The sequence below is a fragment of the Anomalospiza imberbis genome, chromosome 6 (assembly GCF_031753505.1).
Source record: "Anomalospiza imberbis isolate Cuckoo-Finch-1a 21T00152 chromosome 6, ASM3175350v1, whole genome shotgun sequence".
Lineage (NCBI taxonomy): Eukaryota > Metazoa > Chordata > Aves > Passeriformes > Viduidae > Anomalospiza > Anomalospiza imberbis.
The window spans coordinates 17774286-17794246 of record NC_089686.1 but is presented as its reverse complement, the minus strand read 5'-3'; the positions used below and the strand labels follow the sequence as shown (position 1 = coordinate 17794246).

General features: G+C 36.9%; 1 protein-coding gene across 3 annotated transcripts in view; it reads right to left on the bottom strand.

Moving 5' to 3' along the window:
• PTPN21 (protein tyrosine phosphatase non-receptor type 21) overlaps positions 1-19961 on the bottom strand; it is a 49049-nt gene that overhangs the window by 7765 nt on the left and 21323 nt on the right. For 2 of the 3 annotated variants that reach the window (XM_068192649.1, XM_068192648.1), the window contains exons 5-18: positions 18662-18729; positions 18150-18220; positions 16745-16832; positions 16455-16543; positions 13986-14073; positions 13196-13275; positions 11992-12093; positions 11405-11465; positions 10722-10806; positions 7017-8482; positions 4600-4737; positions 2046-2267; positions 776-904; positions 229-463 (exon numbers count right to left, since the gene is read on the bottom strand). In XM_068192649.1, coding sequence (XP_068048750.1) covers positions 229-463; positions 776-904; positions 2046-2267; positions 4600-4737; positions 7017-8482; positions 10722-10806; positions 11405-11465; positions 11992-12093; positions 13196-13275; positions 13986-14073; positions 16455-16543; positions 16745-16832; positions 18150-18220; positions 18662-18729 — 2922 coding nt within the window. The remainder of the gene's footprint in view (positions 1-228; positions 464-775; positions 905-2045; positions 2268-4599; positions 4738-7016; positions 8483-10721; positions 10807-11404; positions 11466-11991; positions 12094-13195; positions 13276-13985; positions 14074-16454; positions 16544-16744; positions 16833-18149; positions 18221-18661; positions 18730-19961) is intronic. The other variant, XM_068192651.1, reaches the window with a different exon arrangement.

The window sequence follows — 19961 nt, the reverse complement described above, 5'->3', positions numbered from 1 at the left end:
TTCTAGCAAATTATTTGCTTTAGACAGAAGGAGTCACTTTAATAAACTGTCAGGTATATTCCTGCAAAAAATATAATTCAGTATCTCTTGCTGGTGTGAAGAAACCTTTTACAATGGAATGCTTGGCATATTTGTTCAAAGTTACTTCATATATAGCAGCTATTTTAAAAGGTATTAAAAAACCACCACAAGCCACACCCCAAAGCAAAGCTATTAAATAGAACTTACATAAAAATCCCTTCAAATCTTCTGGACAGCCATGCTCTGGCCAGTCAGTATACTGCAAATGCCAAACCGTTCTCTCCTGTCCTGTGAGAAGATGTTTAATCTTCAAACCCGTAGTTGCATAGCAGCCTGAGTCGGTACGGAATCGTGTGGTAATTTTAAATCTTCCATATGTCACAGTGTTGTGTCTCGAACCAAGACGTGGCCAGTATCTGAAGCTTTTTTCTCTCCCACTTTCCTGAAAAGCAGAACACTTGCTTAACAAGAAACCTAAAATCATTCATACAACTAATGTTCCTGTAGTAACAACTGTATCTCTCCTCTACTGAGCAGTACTAGCGTGCTGCAGCCTCTTACTGAGAAAACCAACTTTCCTGCAGAAGGAGTTTGCAAATTCATTTTTCTGTCAAAGGAATCAAGACAGAAAGGGGTCACTAGAAACATATCTTCGATCAGTCTAGTTGTTGAGGAAACATGCCCTTCCTCTAACTGATTATAAAAAAAGTCATTGTGGAATTTCTAGGAGAAACCTGACTCAATTTATACTCACTTCCTCTGCCGTCACCATAGCTATGATTGCAATCCCTTGTTCCCAGATCATCTGCCAGAAATCCTGACATGTATTTTGCAAAGGGCCCTGCGTGGCAATGTAATCCCACTCTATGCCACCAACAGAGATCTGTAAAAATAAAGACATTAGATTAGTAATTATTTAAAACCCTCTCCCCAGCTCCAACATCAGCCATTTGAAGATCCACAAAATGAAAAAAGACTGCACCACAGAAGTAGGAGCCCACTGTGAGTTATATCTGCCCCATTTCTTAGCAGCATCTTAGATGCAGAAGAGAGACAACTGTATAGGTTCATAGCTAAATAAATGTATTTTATATCACAAGCATAATGTAAAACTGAGAAAACAAAACTGTATTTCTCTTTGGTGAAATTAAGGTATTTCAGAAAATTCCTACTCTGGTGCTGTAAATATTACTTCAGTACTAGTTGTTATTTCTTGAAAAAATATTATCTTGCTTGAGAAGGGTCAACATTTGTGAATGAAGCAGAGAAACTATGATGCCACGTTGGTATACAAACAGATTAATTAAAAAAAGACAGCAACACAAGTGCTGCTTTGATAATCTCAACTCTTCAGAAAAAGCATGAAGTCAACTGTAGTTGCACTTAGAGCAGATAAATATATTGAAAAATGAATAAACTGCCTTCAAAGTTCTTGAAGTCACCCTTCAAATCATTTTAAACAGAGCTTAAAGAGTTAAGGATGGGGAACGAAGCCAGCTGAAGGTTTTGATAAAGCCAGTTTCCCCCTGGCTCTGGCAGTTCCTCTAACATCCAAAAATGCTTAAGCTAGAAGCTACCTTACTGCTCATTGTGGATACTGTCTGAGAGTACAGAAAAAGAAGAAACAATGATTGTCACTGCAGCTCAAAAATATTATAGTCATTGCAGAGGATCTCAGTTTGTTTTAAACCTATTTGCCTCCTTAGCTCTGGGCAGAATAGACATTCCTTCTGTTAGCAACAATCCCCAGAGAGAGAACACAGAAAAGTGACAGTAGATCAAATCAACACAGAAGCAAAATGTTATAATTAACATAATAATAATAATGTCCAATAATTAACCCTCCATTATTCTAGGTGATTAGGAAAACAGGTTCCTGCCTTCTCCAAAGAAACCTCTGGAGAAGAAAAGAAAGAGAGATGGAGGGATTGTCACTGATCTCACCAAACCAAAAACTGATAGCCAAATGCATTTTTAGTTAGCACATGAACTGGGAAATTTTTCTCCAAAACTATTTCTCTCACCTTGATATGAGATGCATTGATGTAACCCGTGTTATTTTCTTTGGTTGGGACCAGCTCCACTCTGGTATCATCATAAGGAAGGACGTCCTGGAAGCGGTTTCTCTCAGCGTTTTCCGGCAGCCGAGCTATGGAGCACTCGCCATCCATCAGCCTTTTCTTCTGGATGCGCTCGTATTCGGTGAACACCATCCCCTGCTCCAGCCGCTGCTCCAGAGTTCTACACTGCAACACAGAACACAGCCAGCCAGACAAGGTCACATTCTGGGGGGAGTCTGTTTTAACAGAGAATTCATGGAGGACAAAATGCATGTATTTTCTTCTCCTCCATACTTCTTCAATGCTTTTCCAGCTATTAATGTTTCCACAAACATACCAGAATAAATTAGAGGCAACCCTAACCAGCAGGAATTTTGTTCAAGTGAAAACTAAGCAGCCTGTTATACTTCATTAGGTCACAAAGATTTATATGGATACTGCTGGTAAAGGAAAAATTTCTTCATCGTTTCTGTAGAGACAGCCCATCTGGGGAGAAAAAAATTGGCCAAACAGACAGCTATACCATACTGCATACTGCTTCAAATACCTCTGATCCACCTGCTCAATATAGCAGCTAGATGACATCATTTGAAAGTCTCCTCTAACCTTATAATAAACCCAAAAATAATAATAAAAAACCTCACAAACTTAGTTGTTTGGATGGAGGAAAACTAAATTTTGCTTACAGCAGGAAACCTGCCTTAGAAACTTGCTGCAGTTAAAGTATAAAACAGAATTTTTTCTTATAGTATAATTCAATCTTTTTTATTTAATAAACTACTCCTTCCTCCCCTTTATTCTTTTGAAACCAGGTTGTTTCTAAATCATAAGACACTTCTGGAATTTCTGCATCTCTTTGCCAACAATAAGGAGGAATAATATGTAAGACTTCAGCCAGAAAATTTCATCTATGTCACATGTCCCCAGATTCTTACAGCAACTGCTCTGTGGTATCAGGTCATAGAAGTGTCTTATATCAAGTAAGCATGCCAAATGTTGCAGAGGAAGGTGTAAACTTCCATCATATGCAATTTGCACGACAATACATCAACTGCACAAACTCCTTTATTATCTTTAGGCTAAATTCACATATTTAAACTGCTAATTGCATGAAGCTGACCAATGAAACGGGCACTGAATCAACACTAAACATATCTTCTAAAATACCCGCACTCTGGGCTTCCTTTTATGTCACATATCTACTTTGCATTGCCTCTTCTCAGCTGTTTTAGGAGCTACTCCAATCTCACAGTATTTATTCTACCTCTACCTGACTGCCTGAAGAGAAAGTGTGTGCAGTGACATGACTCTGTCACTACTTGACTTCATGGTTTCTTCTTTGCCACAACGCTTTGGGCAGAGCTAGCTGAATACAAACACAGCTGAATCCAGTAAAGGTTAACCCAGAAAGAGATGATGGCTCTAGGTAAGAGGAAATAACCAGCACAGGTACTAAACCTGTATTTCAGTAACAAAATGTTCATTTTTGTCCCTCAGCATCTTAAGCAATGTATATGTAGTTCAACACATTACTGAGTGATTTGCAATTAATTTTCTTGGTCTGTTCATTTCAACTGCGGCTGATGAGAGCAGGACTATTCCTTCAGGTTCTAGTCCCTAGATTAGATCTCTAGTCACTAGAAACAAAACTGAGCTAGAGGGGACCTGCAGCTGAGGATGCCCAACTGTGCTCAGAAATGAATTCTTTGGAGATCACTGGTTGCAGAATGGGCAATAATCACTGTGGAATTTGGTGTATCTAGTTGCTCCCTGGTCAGATGTGTGATGGCAGCACTGTTCTTCATAGCCTGTCACAGCCTGAATATTGACTGTATTTCACTTTTCTGCACTTCTTTAATGATACACGAGACAGACTGAAGCAGATTTACTGATGTTTTTTATCCTGACACAAGCTGATGGAGTTTTATATTTCTCAAAGAATGATCCACAAATTCTAGAACCTGATGTCCTCTCATTGATTTGACATCCTTTACTGAGTTTAAGATTTCAGGAGATCAAACAAGTTCCATCTATATTTTATGGGCTTTACCTGAACAAAACAGATAAATACAATCTGCATAAGTTGTATTCTGGGGATGCAATTTAACTGCAAAACTTACTCTAAACACCATATGAATTACTAATAATTGCAAATAAAATCAATCTCACATTCAGAATTTTAAGTTTCACACCTTTCCACTCTGGAAAACCCAAAATTAAGAGAGAAAACAGGATGAGTTGCACAAAAATATATCAGTAGGTACTAGTTAATTCACTTCCTGTATGTTCAAAGGGTAAACTATAGTTGAATCACTGTCATCTTACAGAAAAATCTGAGTTACACTCAATACTTCTAGCAATGACTTGTCAATCTGGAACCTTTTTATTTTGCTTCTATCCTCAGCATTTGCATTGCCTTAATATGAAGCATTTTATAGACAATAAAATGTACCATCTATAATCATGTAATTTTGAAAAACTGCTCGTGTAAATCAAGCATTAAAAAACTTCAACGTACTCGTTCATCATTTGTTGCTCTCGTTGATTCTTCCTTCCCCTCATCTGGCAGAGGCATTCTAGTCAATGCCAGTCCATTTAGGGCAGCTAGTTTGAGAGGCCCCATTTTTTTTGCATCATTTTTATTCTTTTTCATACCCTGCAAAAGAAAAGCTAAAACTTGTAAATATTCTTAAATATCTGATGAAGTTATAAAGCAGAAACCAGATGAGTTCAACTAAGTAAAAGGTATTTCTCTGGCCCCTTCTGTGAACAGCTCTGACCTTTTTCTTTGATAAGCACTGCAGTGAGAGATTAGGGTGGTGGGACTACATTCCTCCAAGGACACAACACAGGTCTGTCTTCATTCCAGACAGGTTAATGAAACTGCATGAGAATGACAAATATTGTTCTCTACAAAGCTCATGACTGAGAGTGTGAGGTGGCAACTTTGGATATTTAACATTCTTGAACAGACCTGGGATCACTTCCCAAATCCAAAAATACATAAAAATGATTCCTTACTAGACTACTCAGTTTGCAGGCACTTTTCTTCCCTACAACCAGGCAATGACCATATACTTTTAAGTTATTTGGATACAGTTAAATGTTTTACTAAGTTTGCAACAAACTTGACATACAAAACATGAACACAGAACTGCAGACAGATTTGAGTCCTGGACCGGGTGATGAATCTAAATTATGGAATTTCATCCATTATTTGATGAAAAATATCAAAGGGGGATTTCTATGAAAAAATCAATTCAAATTATTTTTTTAAAAAGGGAAAGAGAAAACTCCATCATTCCTGCCATTGCTAAGTTTAATTGCTAACAAAACTACACTGAAAATATGAGCGCATAAGCTGCTTGAATGACAATCAATGCTTTCAAAAGTTAAATGGTGTTAAGAAATAGGAAGACAAAGCTAAAGGATGAGACTGCATTTAAAAGTGAAGTGAACACAAACACAACAATAAAAGTTCATTGAAAAGCAAAATGTGCAAGCACTGGTTGGGGCCAGCTTTGTAACTAGGATATTCATCTCCATTATGAATACAGAAAAGTAAGGTTCTGTATTATGCAACAACACTTAAATATTTCTCAACCAGAAACTATGTTGCAAACATTTTCAATGAAAAAGTTCTAATATAAATTTTATTTAAAGTTTGACAGGGAAGTGTCATAACTACTTAACTGTCAAAAGGAAAAGCAGGGTACGATTTTGGTCGACACATTACTGTCTGAAAATGTATCTTTTGGAGAATAAATACTAAGTAACTATCTAAATGTGAACACAAGGAGGAAGGTATCCCTTTTTTTCCCTATATCCATATTAAAAAAACAGGAGAAAAAATGTAGGAAAACATACACAATTATAAAATGAATTTAAACTGATGGAGGTTCATTTCATTGTGTTCAGCTCCATGTATAGCACATCTGACAGACAAAAACTTGTGATAGAAACTATTTCAATACATAGCTTTTGCACTGGTTAGTTTTTGTAGTATCTGCTGTTACCACAGCAGTACAAGTTATATAGCAGTTCCCCTACAGTTTAATTTGTGCAGAAAGCTATTTGACACTAACTCAGGTATCAATCAATTTTAAAAGGCAAAATAAAAATATAAAATAGTCTTTCTCTACTAGCACCTGAAATCTGCCACAAACTACATAAAACTGAACAAAATTTTAAAGCAAAGTGGGCACTAAGGAGTGCCAGTGAAATTGTGCAGTCCACACAGACCTTGATGTTTCTATGAGGTGGGATTTAAGGGAAAAGTGAAACTTGCAGTTTTTCACTATTTACTGTGTCCTAAGACTGGAGTAGGAGAAAGAGATATGGCAAGCAAGAAATACCTTCAGTGGGATAAAAACAGCTTGAAGAGAAGGCAAAAGGGAGAGGATATGAAAAAAGGAAGGCATGAAGTAAAGAAGAAAATGCAAAGAAAGAATTTATTCCTTATGGTGTCAGGTTCCCTCTTAGGTCAGAAGAAGCAGGTAAACAATATTTTTTTTAAAAGTAAACATTTCGGCTACATATCATTTTTCAGTGAGAGAAAGATAAGAAAGTTGAATGGAAAGAATTGCTTCTGCTCCAGATAAGAAGTAGGGCAGAATAGGGATCTAGAACTGATTTTAAATTAGCTCCTTCTAAAGTTCCTAGCCAGGTTAGTTTTCAGATGGATGGAGATTGAACAGCTGGATTTGTGTGGGTGGACTAAACAAACAGAACTCAGACATGGCAGAGAAGGGGATAAAAGATAGCTCAGCAAAGTTAACCAGGGAAACGCAGAAATATAAAGGTCAAGCTTAAGGTAGCTTTAATTCAAAAGTTTTAAAAGCATCTCAGACTGACTAAAAGAACCCCAAACCTCAAACAAAAACAGCAATCAACTGCTACAGACAACCCAAAACAAGACAAATAGTATCCACTTACACCTAGAGGGGGAAGGCCTTCCACAATATTCTTCTTCCCAGACAAAAGATCGGACACGGGTCTCTTCTTTACTGAATCTTTCCTTACTCTGTATCTCCCTGATGTTGTAAGATCAGATTCTGACATAGATGGGGTAAGCAGTCCTTCCCCTCTTCTCTGCACCTGGCTTTCTACTAGTAAATGAACAGGGCTCATATCTTTCATTCTCTTTTCTGCCTCTGTGATATGTAATTTAGGCTCAAGGATATGCAAAGGGCCAGCAGATGAAGCAACAGAGCTATAAGGGTAGTTTAGTACTGAATCATGAGAATAACCTCCCATAACAGATGAAAGTTGGGTTTGATCTTCAGGGAGAGGAGAAAGACTTGTACTGGCCTTATTCTCCTCTTCAAATTCTTCTTCTTCCTCACTACTGTGAATCAGCATAGTGGCATCTGAAAGGGTTTTCTTGTGATCACAGTTCACACATTCTTCTTGCTCACCTTCTTTTTGCTTCGTTCTCTCCATCAGAATGTTGGGCTGTGACCCTTCTGAGATAACTCTTGGAAGAGCCACATCTGCTGCAGAAGCTGACATGGTCCTCTCTTTAATTCTTATTCCTTCAAAGCTGGGTGTCAAGCCTGCTATTTCAATACTGTTCCTTTTCTGCAGCTGAGCATGGCGTGCCGATGTCAGAGGTTCACTGACCTCCTGAAGAGAATGAGCCACAGGCAGGCTGTCTTCCTGAAACGTCTGGACAGAGTGGTGCACTCGCCTTGTGATAAGATCAGGATTGCTGCTGCTGATGTAGATGTGTCGTGAAAGGTCTGGAGTACTGTTTGCAGGCCTTGGGTACGGGTATGGGGGAGGCGGTCGATAGACTTGAGTCTTCATTATATTTGGTGCTGGGTAATCCTGAGACTGGAGCTGCACATTTGTCAACTCAGGCACACTGACTGCCCCAACAACTGGGCGCTTTTCAGCAGGATAGGGGTAGGGGGATTGGCTGTGGAAGCTGTAGTTCAGGTTAAATGGATAATGGTTAGATTGTGGGGCAGCAAAGTGGGCATGCTCTCGAATTTCAGGCTGACTGTAAACTAAGGCATCAGGCCTGCTGTAAGCATATGAGTTGCTGATATTAAGATTTCTCATTGAATGACTCTGCCTATCTGTGTGCACCATCCCCCTGTTGAGCTGTCTCATCACAGTCTCATAGTCTGGCGTGGGACGATAAGAAGGTGGTATTAGTGCACTATGTCTGTGTGATGGGACATAATCAGTTCTGAGGACATCACTTCCAGTAATGCTTGGGTTAGAGGACATGGGGGACGGCTGCAAGTAATGCTGTGGATTGTTCAAGGAGTTTGTGCTGTGTGCACTATAGACACTCCCATTGCGGATCCGACCACTGTAGTCATGAGGGGCTCTATCCAAGCTAGTCTGAGAGTGACAGTAGTATCCATTCTGACTGCTCACAAAGAGGTTATCTGAAAGCAAAGTTTAAGAACAATCTTTATGTCCAGGACATCAAACAAAGTTATCCTCTATTAAGATGTAGCTAAGGCAATGTTTGTGATTTTTAAAACCTCAGTTATTTTTAGCTATGTATTGAAATGGGAAGGAAAAAAACCCAAACCAAAATCCCAGCTTTTCTGTTGTTGATACCCAAGGTATATACACCAGAATAATGTATTATATTTATTTCAATTGTGTAAATCCCTATGGGAAAACACTGTCTGTTTAAGAATTATTTTCTTCTGTTTAGGATAGGCTTCTTAAGTTTCAGTCCAAGATAAACAAAGTCCTTATCAACCTTAAGCCATACCACTGAAAAAATTAATGTCTACACTAGGATTTGCACTAATGTAATAAGTTTGAACAGCAAAGAAAGAAAGAAAAAAAAAACCACCACAGAAAAACAAAACAAAAATACCACCAAAAATCTAAGAACAGCCCCACAACAAGCAAAGAAAAAAAACCTCTTGCTCTTCTCTCTTCAACTCATTCATGACATATGTAGATATAGCACCACAAGATCTCAAAAAAAAAATCAAATTAACTTTTCTGTAGAAATTTTGGAGGCAGTTTAAACTACCACCATATATTGTTCACACACACACACACACACATATATATATATATATACACACATATATATATATATATATATATATTCCTACACTGTAAAGAAAATGCTCCAACAGTTTATACATCCAAGACATACTTAATCATTTTAATTACTGCTTCATTGGATGTACAATTTGGCAGTCTCCAGGTTCAGTCATTGCTGTAGATGCCTTTGTGATCTAACTGTTTGGGTTCACCAAAATAAATGTCACACTTATATTAATGAATTTGCTGACAATCAAAAATTGTTTTCTGAAAAAAAATGTTCAAAAATAGGACACCTGTAGTAGCAAGTACCCAGCAATAGTTACAACACTAAACTGCAAAAAATTCAGTTACATTCTGAATGTAGCTGAATACCTGTATTTCTTTCAGACCTGTGTAACTCTTTTGATAGAAAATGTGCTTATTCCCTTCCCAGTACGCTGGCCTTTTAGAGTACTATTTATCCAGCAGATTTGTAGGCCTGGAAAGTTCCTATCAAACTTGAGGAGACTTTGCAAAATATTAGATTCAGCTCTTCAGGGCAGCAACTTTGTTAATTAAAGACACAATGTGTAACAATCAAAATAATGAGAGTAGGCAGCCATGACTCTGCTGTAAACTGCTAAGATAAGGAGTCTACATTGCTTGAGAAGATTAGTTAGGGGTTGCTTGGGGTTTTTTCTTCCTTTGTTTCAATTAAATATATACCACGTCCATAAATTGCAAACTTTTTTAGCCTTTGAATTCCTCTACACCTTGTAGTCTAGTAAGCTTAGACAAATGTCTCTCTTCCTGCATTCTGGATTTAATTTTTAAAAAAAAATTTAAATGTAAATTGTCTTGGGGCAATTTCTTTGCAGCTATTAAGACCAATATTGACAAGGATCTCACAATGCTGTAACACACCAGTTTGATACATGAGCCAAAAAAAGCAATAGTCAGCTTAAACTCATGCAAGACTCAGTCTACAGCTGCTATACACACTATCCTAACTAGCACTGCTCATCTCCCATAGGAGAGGATATGGAGGAGGAACAGGGGAGGAAACTGAGGTTGTTTAGCCTGGAGAAAAAGAGGCGCAGGGAGAACCTTACTGCTCTCTACAACTATCTGAAAGAAGGCTGCAGTGAGGGGTGTTTGCGTCCTCCCAAGTAACAAGTGGCAGGACAAGAGGGATTGGCCTCAGGGAAGTTGCATCAGGGGAGGTTTAGACTGGATATTAGGAAATTTCTTCTTGGAAAGAGTGGTGAAGCATTGGAACAGGCTTGTCAAGGGAAGTGGTGGAGTCACCATCCCTGGAGGTATTTAACAGACCTGTAGATGTGGCACGTGGGGACATGTTTTACTGATGGATTTGAGGGTGCTGTGTTGATGGTTGGACTTGATGAGCCTAAAGGTCCTTTCCAACTTAAATACTTCTGTGATTCCATGACTGTATTTCACATTAGCCTACCTGTCTAGAGTAGCAGCAAGCACTTCAATGACTGTTCTAGTACAAACCTACCCCATGTTCACCTGTTAATTTATTCAGCTACTGCTAAAGTACCTACAAATATAAATTAAGTTTTTACCTTGTAAAATTGTGTAGTGTGGCCATGGATTTTATGAACTTACCTTGGGAAGTTGCATATGGTTCACTATAATGACCATTGTAATGCAGCTGAGGTGGTGGAGGCATCATATAAGGCTGAGGCTTGGGCTAAAAAAGCAAACATCTTACTGTTAGTTAAAAACTGATTATTAATTTTAAAAATAATTATTGAAGTTTTTTTAATACATAATGTATACCATTTTATATAGGTATATATATAAATATTATATATAATACAATACACATAGTAATAATGTGCATTATATACTATATTATATTATAATGTGTATAATACTACAAATAAACACATACAAAGCCTTAGTCTTAAATCATTTCTCTAAATCTGCGATGTAAATTTCTCCTTTGAGGTTACACAAAAAAATAATTTTAAAACCAGGTAAAAAACCTTGAAATTACCATCCACTAACCCAAGACTGTGTCTTGCCATCTGACATCTAGGAGAATCTCCTAGAGACAGAGTTCAAACTGAAAACAGAAGTGTTTAAAATATTTTTCATTGAAATTGTTTTAATTTCACTATTTAGATATTACATAACAGCTCTTCCTACAAGTCAGAGGCAGTTCCTCACATACTAGACTTATCTTTTTCATTGCTCATTTCATTTCACTGAAGGGAAGTAATATTTGATTCAAAGTCAACTGAAATCCATAAAAATGCAAACATAGAGCTATTTGCTTTCCTTACCATGGACATCCTGGATGAAGATCGTCTTCTAACAGGATTCACTGTAACTGGCTGAGTTTGTCTACAGAAGAAATTTAATGGTAAGAAATTATTCTTAACAATAGCAAGACCTATTTCAAAAATAAGAAAGCACTCCCAAATTCAATTAAAGATCACTCTACATTTCTGGGAGCCAGGCCCGTGTTAGACTTCCACATGAGTCTCTCAAGGAAAGAGCTTTGTGCATTAGCCACCATCACAAAGCAAAATCAAAAACCCAAGATCAAAATATCTCAGTTAATCTCCTGTTCTACACGTCAGACATAAAACCATACGGGGACTGTAACATTACAGATGTTACAGGAACTGTAAAGCATTACTATACTGCATTAGCATTTGTATGTTCTAACATTGATGCTAATGTTAATGAATTTTCATAATTTGTGGATTGGCTTCCTGACGTAAAGTTCAGAAGTCTTAAGCTCCTTTTCCCCCCACCCTACACTGCACCTATGCTCTGCATCTCATAGCAAGACAGGTCAAAAGATAGCATGATACAAATGCAGGAACTGCTATTTTTTTAGTGAGAAAGATGTTTTTAAGCTCACCCTTTGGGAAGTGAAGGACGAGAAAGGATTGGAAAGCGTGGAAGGGAAAGAATGAGGGAAGATTTCTGACAGCCCTCCTCAGGTGGAGAGTCCAAGGAGTCTCTAAAGACAAGGTATGTACAGATTTAGAAAAAAAAAACCCTGAAGTTGATACAGGCATGCATAAGACAGTTTTCAGCCACAGGACTAGATGACAAGAAATCTTAAGAGAAGAAATAACCAGAAAAGTTTTTTTGAGGACTTAACCTCATGTAAAACCACATTGTGGTTACAATAAGAGATCCTAGAGACGGACATTTAATATAGAACTACCAACCTAATGTTATTTAGACAGAAATGCACAAGTCCCATGAACACACTACTACTATCAATGCTTCTTATCACTCTCAAAAGACAGACAAGTTTACAAGCTTTGAGGTATGAGGTTTACTCTATTTCAAATTTATCTTACTTCTCAAATAAATTAGCATTAAACACACTAATGAGTCACCTGTGGCACAAAATATTTGATTATCTTTCCACTGGCCTCAGCACATATCAAACATCTATCTTCCCATGTACGAAGAGGAGTGAAGCATATGGGAACCATGCTTTTCCAATGATAGACTATTCACTGTGTCTAATTCTCTATTCTTTGACTGAAGAAACTTAACTGAAGGAGAGCTGTTCCAGTAAAGTAGCTCAAATTCCAGCCATTGATTTACAAGTTGGAGACCAGCCCATTTAAATTTAATTTGATGAATTGAATTTACTTTGCACTGGTGCTACTTGAGCTATACAGATTCCATGGATATCTAAAGAACCACAGACTTCTTAGCTGTCAATCCAGCACATTTCAGGAGTGCTTCACATACACTGCCCGCCCTTTTAAAGCCTCTAGTGTCCTTTCAGAGCAGTTCAGCCAAACACAGGCTCACAAGCTATAGCAATATTAGACCCCAAAGCAACTGAAGTCTCTCACAGCACTGTGATCCAGAAGCAAAGGCCAAACATTATTACTTATGGTAAGATTTCAGCACTTAATATTGTCTTCTGTTATAAAGCAGGATGCATTTCAAAAACTGGTGGTAAGTATTTTTTCAAAAAAGATTAAGAAAATTAGTCATCTAAAGAGGACAGTAAAGACTACAGAGGGAGTGGGAGATTTCACTCCCCAATGGAAGCTGCAAGGGCACCAAGAGTTCTGCTAATGTATTCTACTTACAGGCTGCATTTATTTAGTCTGTAAAATTTGTGTCTAGCCACACACATCCTCCACACATATTTTGCTGTTTCCATATCTTCCTGCCAAAAAAACAAAACCCAATATTTGCATTAAGTCAAACATTCATACCCTTCACTTGCTTTCAGACAAGCCACTGAAATTTTTAAGATTAAATTATCATTGACTGATTTAATTTTAATGTAACTCTATTAATGTCACCAAGTTTTCCCTACAACGCTACTTTGCAGACCCAAAAATATGCTCTACTCTAACAATTTTCTTAGACTTATGAAAAAAGTATTATCTACTTATTTGAAAGTAGAAGCCTTTTGCTCCAGACACTTAACAGCTGTAACACTAACACAACTGCAGTTAAGATTGCCATAGGATTGTCAACAGCTACCTTTTGAAAAAAGCAACTGGTAGATGCTGAATAAAATTAATTCTGCAAGGAATGCCATGGCCCACTCCAGCAAAGCTCTAAGGCTATATTTATCTTTAACTGCTGCTGATTCAAGTCAAAAAACATGCTAGAAATTTTACTGGAATGGATGAAAATTTTTATGACCACATAACCAGACACTTCAATGTACTCAACATAAAAGGTCAAATTTTTAATGCCTTCCCTTAGAAAGCTGACCAAAGACAGTGTAATTACATTTGACTCACTCATACAGTTCAAAGCTGCTAAATATACAGATAGTAGCTTTTAACCTTTGAGTTAAATTATCAGTCTTAATTTGTTTTTATTTACAGATGACTTAGTGAAAAAAAATAAAAATGTACTCACAGTTTGGAACTGAATTGTCTCTTCTTTGTTTGCCAATTCTAATGCAAAAAAGGATTTATTGTGGGACATGTTGGCAATATCATGCCACCTGCAGACAAAAGGGACAGGATATGACTGGACAAGCTCTGATTTTCTAACCTCAAAAAATGCAACTGCAAACCAGAACCACCATCAAGAATGTAGATAAAGAACATCCTCATGAAGGGAAGAGGAGGGGCAGACTCTGATCTCTCCCATCCCATGACCAGTGACAGGATTGAGGGAATGGCCTGAAGCTGAGTCAAGGGAGGTTTAGGTTGGATATCAGAAAAAAGTGCTTCACCCAGAGGGTGGCTGGGCACAGGACAAGATTCCCCAGGGGAGTGGGGAGCAGCAGCAGCCTGACAGAGTTTAAGAAGCATTTGGACAATGCTCTAGGACACAGGGTGTGACTCCTGGGGTGCCCTGTGCAGGACCAGGAGCTGGACTCCATGGTCCTGATGGGTCCCTCTCAAGACAGTATACGCTATAAGTCTATGATTCTGTTAAATACCATTTTATGATTCTGTGAAATAGTTCATTAATCTATCTGATCAAGTTGTAGACCACCACTTCCACACCATTAATGGCTGCTGAAAGGAAAACATGTATGTGACTAACTCTTGGGAAGATGTACAATATGTACGGTAAGATTATTACTTGTCTTCCCTTTGAAATTCTTCCAATTATTGAAAAAAAAAAATCAAATTTAGACAAATTGAGTCATCAGTAAATTATAATGTCCCATCTGCTTGAAAGCATTCCAGGAAAAAATAATTAAACCTACACTAAACAAAGCCTTTAAGTCATTATTATGAATATTTTCTAGAACTCTTACACATTGACAGATGAAAAAAATATAGACTACATAAAATATATTTATTAATCTTCTTTTAAAATGCAAATTTAGCTTGAACCATTAGTATTATGTTAGTGTAAATAAAGCCTGTAAAATAGATTTATTAAAAGAATATTCTGCAGTACACAAACACATGGAAAAAGCTTGACTATAGGGCTCTCTCTAAAGGTGGTTATATGACTCCCATTTTCATTACACAGAGGTGTCTGTTAGCATTTTCCATAGCTATTGCCTCATGTGTATGAGGTAGAGTCTCCGTTCTGATGTAGAACAAAAATCCCTCAAATTTAGGGCCTTGGTTCATAAGCCTTTGTGGGCACAACTATGAAATTACCTGAACCAATCTCAAGCATAACCCAGTCTTTGTAAATTATATTAATGGGTCATTTGTCTGTGCTTTATTGCCATCCAAATAACATGATATTGCTATCCGTGATGGAATTGCCCACACTCATACACAAACAAGCAAAAGAGCAGAAAACTGGATCCTGAAATTGGAATATAAATACTTTCTGATGCTTCCCAATGTGCAACTTTTTTTCTGTGTTTACAGACACTGCATCCACTATTCTTTGAGAACTTAGGTGAAATGCATGTACAAAGCTTTATTCCTCTCCCCGTGCATTTTGTAAGCACAGCTGTTGTTTAATGCTGCAGGAAAGCAGAGCAGGGCAGTTTGATATCACCAGACAATTAAAAAGAGCTCAGCATCAGCTCTCCTATCACAGCCAAGACACAAATTTTTCTGAAGGACATTTAACAGTACTGAATTTCTAAATCCTGTTAAACAAAACTGCAGACAGAAAGAAGCAAAGCTGGCTACTTTCTCTAATCCCAGAAAATCACCAGCAGTGAAGTTTCAGTAACTGTTGGACCATAGGATTTCAAAATTTCTGTTCCTATTCAGTCAAAAATTCAATTCTAGAAGATTAAAGTTCACTAAGAATAAATCCTTTCTTGCTTTAATAAAAACTAAATTGCCGAGACTAATTTTATAAAAAAATCTCAAAATGTTTTTTAAAAATTTATTCTGCCCAAAGATGTCCAAGCAACATATCTTAAAGTCAGTGGAAAGCCATTTCATGTGAAGACTGAATTTTAAGTGTTTAGGTAAGTCAGAGCGCTGTCTACAATTTATAAGAACATTCAATAATAAACTAAAACAATGTATGAATCCAAAATAATAAAACAAACATTATCGTGTAACTCTCCACATATAATATATGAAAGGAACTCCTGGACAATTTCACAAGTGAATATTTCTATATGAATTGATGTGACAATTTCAGGATTTAAGATGCCCTATGTGCAGAGAATTGCTCTTTTTGATTCAATAAATATTTTACAATGCAACTGTATATTAAATATTCATGTCTTAGAATTAATCTGTCTTAAAGAGATTCATTTTGCAGTTAATGCATTGAGAAATTCTCACTGGCTTCAGTATTCACTGTAGCATGATGACTACAAGACCAGTTTCAGGTTTATCAAATGCATAAATACATATCATATCTAAGAGTCATTGTTCCTTGTGAGAAACAGACTTAAAACGTGAAATTCACTAAGATATCTTATGAAAGAACAATACTAACCTAAATACAACAGGAGGACGACCATTTTTGTGTTTCACAAATATACCATCAAGACACGCTCCAATGAATATGTCACTTCCTTGGCTGTCCTGTAAAAAGTCGCAAAAAATTATGCAAGTAGAGAAAAAAGTCTTCAAAAGCAAAGTTACCGAAGAAACAACTGCTTTATTAATTCTGGAGCAGAAAATTATGGGTGGTTTGGGGTTTGGGTTTTATTTGCTTTTGGCAGGAAGTAACCACTCTAAACAGGGAGAAAAGGGCAATTAGACAAAGATCAAAACCTCATTTACCTTTGCAGGATATGTCTCTTCACCATAGCCCTCCATTCTTTCCACTTCTTGCATATATAACATTTCTGCATCAGGAGGAGTAAGGCCTCTAGAAATAAAACAACAATCAGCCAATACTGCCACTAAGAAAAAATCGCTTTTGTTTTACTCTGAACAATACTGTCAAAGCTTGAAAAGCATCCCCAGGACACCCAGGCAGCCACCAAATGTGCTGTTTCTATCTGCACCAATGGCTGATATATTTGGTTCAGCATTTACACTTTGATTCTAATAACTTCTTTCTCTCTGGCATCTTTAGGGGTAAATGGCAACAAAGACTACTAGTTAATATTACCATCTCTACTAATGGCAGACAATTATCACAGTCTTGATCAAATCCAGCACTGTCTCCACATTTCCTCACTTTACCAGAGGCACACATGTTCAAGACAAATTTCTTCTAAATTGCTATAGGGAAAATAGGAAGTCTGGCATTTTACATTTCAGAAAATAAGGTTTCATCTTCTAAATGCTGACTATTTTACTGTAACACTTTGAAAGCATGAGGACAAGATCTGTAGGTAAAGGTAGAATTCTTTATAATTAGACCAACTGACAAAGACAGCTTTCTCACAGACTTGAAGTAGTATCACAGGGCTTAAGAGCTTGTGTTTACATACCCACCGACATACCTCAGTTACCTCAAAAAATACATCATTTCTACGTGAAAAATCCTGTCATGCTCATTGTTATGTCTCTCAATACTTTTTCAATTATAAATCTCTCAATTTCTTCACTTTTTCCTAATGTCATGAAGATTAAGTTTTCTTTGCTTAACCTGAACCATGCAATCTTGTTACAAGTGCATTTCAAAGATAAGTGCAACTGCAATTTTCAAACTGTTGTTTTAAAACAATACAGGGGAAAATATTCCGTATTACTCACGTAGTCACAAACATTTTTCACTAATGAACTGATACAGAGAACGTAACTTTCCTTTGTCCTGGACTACTGCACCTTAGCCCTTTTCTACCTAAGATCATAAGCATTCTGGCACGGTTACTGTCTCTGCATTTCTCCTGCCCTTAATACCTCCCAGTGTTGTTTATCAAGAAACGCCTTACTGGGGTCAGAACTTCACATGAACAAGAGTCAGAAACACGATACAGGCGAAGTCACACTATCTAATTGTGTCCCGTATTCTTTTCAAGTTGAATCCTCTAATTTATTTTACTAAATAGTCTGTTCTCGTTTTCATTTTCATTCAGCAAAAACTTTTGTAACTTTAATACAGATGTACTAGAGAAGAGACTCATTTAAATGGGAAGTGAAATTAGTCCAACTGCATTTCAAGATCCACAACTTTCTGAGCTACAGAAGCTACTGAAGACTGAAATTAAGCATTGAAGAACTTTAGATATGTTACCTGTACTTCTGATGTAGCAAGGCAACTTTCTGTGTTGCTTCTTCCAATATTTTTTCTTCTTGTAGCCAACCCTTAAGGTAAAATAGCATTTGTGGAATAAAATACAAAAAAATTATACAAAATCAAGGGGTTATAGTTTCTTTACAAGTGCAAATCAACCCTTGACTCGAGTCTTGTAACTTAGATGATGTAATATGCACAAATAAACCCCAAAAGCACAAACGCTGTTTTGAAGTGGTTTCACTCACTCTCCCATTCGTACCTCAACCTTCTTTTTAGTGCAATATAGAATAAAATTGAAAAGATCTTACTACCTCTTTGTTTCTGCATAATATAAAGTGTCATATCTCACTCGAATCTCAAAGAAAACCTTTACTAAATTTGACAGCCTAGGGAGCAGTAAGAAAAATCACAGAATCTTCCTAAAAATTATTTGCATTTACCGATTTTGAGAAGGATTTAAATTTGTCAATTTAATAATTTAAATGCACCAATTTAAAGAAAATACTTACCACTGGAAACAAAGCATATCTTTGTAGAAACTCCTGAGATTCATACTGATCATAGTCTCCAAAATCCGCTAAAAATAAAAAAAACATCTTTGATTCAAACACTTTTACCAAAATTATTCAAAACCCAATTAATTGCAGCAGGATCTCCAAGTGGCAAACCTCCATCCTGCTGAACTACAATCATAAAGCAAAACAACAGATCAAACCAACCAATAGTGTTTATAAAGAGAAAAGGTAAAAAAACCCCATCTTTTTACCTTGTTCAGAATGATTGGTAACACTCCTTGTGGACTGAGAAGAAGAAATGATAAAACATTTAATAATGGAAGTTATTTCTATGAAAGGGGAGCACCTCTGACACACTACACCAATACAGCTCTTGAGATAAAGCAGTGTTTAGAATTAAACTATTGTACTGATTTTAAATACAGATCATTCTTGAAACCAGTTGACTTGAAACAGCAAGCACTGCTTCTGCTCATTCACCAGCTAAAATTACTAACCTACCTGGTATAAGCTACTTCAGTCATTGGAGCACATTAATTGAGAACCTGTGCTTTTTTTGAGGTTTTTTTCACTGTGTTATCAACATATACAGTTCATCTCTTACACAGGCATAAGAAATGAAAGTGAAAGCTAAAAGGATGAATATTTTCCATCTCTAAAGAGGGTTATATTGAAAGATTTCTATAAACAACTCACTGAGCAGACAGAAATTTACAATGTCCAAATACATATAAATAACACAGCAAGATTTTCTCAGTTGAAGGCCATTAAAACCTGGCTTGAATTAAACAGATTCACTGTTATATAAACAAGGCATTAATACAATTTATCCTAGTCCAATGGTAACCAAATTTCAAGAAAACATAATCATCATCTTTACTGTGATACAACTGATGTATATAACTAACTAAATACAAAAAAATCTTTGGTTGCATATACTGCCAGTGATTTTAAGTCCTGTTCAATTTTGGCAGTTTTACAATTGCTGTTAGACATACTGAAGTGGCATTCACTGTGAATGATATACAAATAACAACATACAAACACAAAGCACAGCTGTTGCCATTACAAACTTTTGAGAGATTAGTATCAGACAAGCACGTTGCAAGGAACACCGAACACCATCAGTGCAGACAGCTTAGGACTGGTGTATACTCCATCCCATCTGACCCTAGCTAGGAAAAATGAAGCTTTTTCATACAGGTATCACAGAAATGTGTTTTCAGGAGTGATTTGAACACAAGAACTGCTAACAGTCTTGCACACTAACTTGAAATAATCTTATGTTATAGGA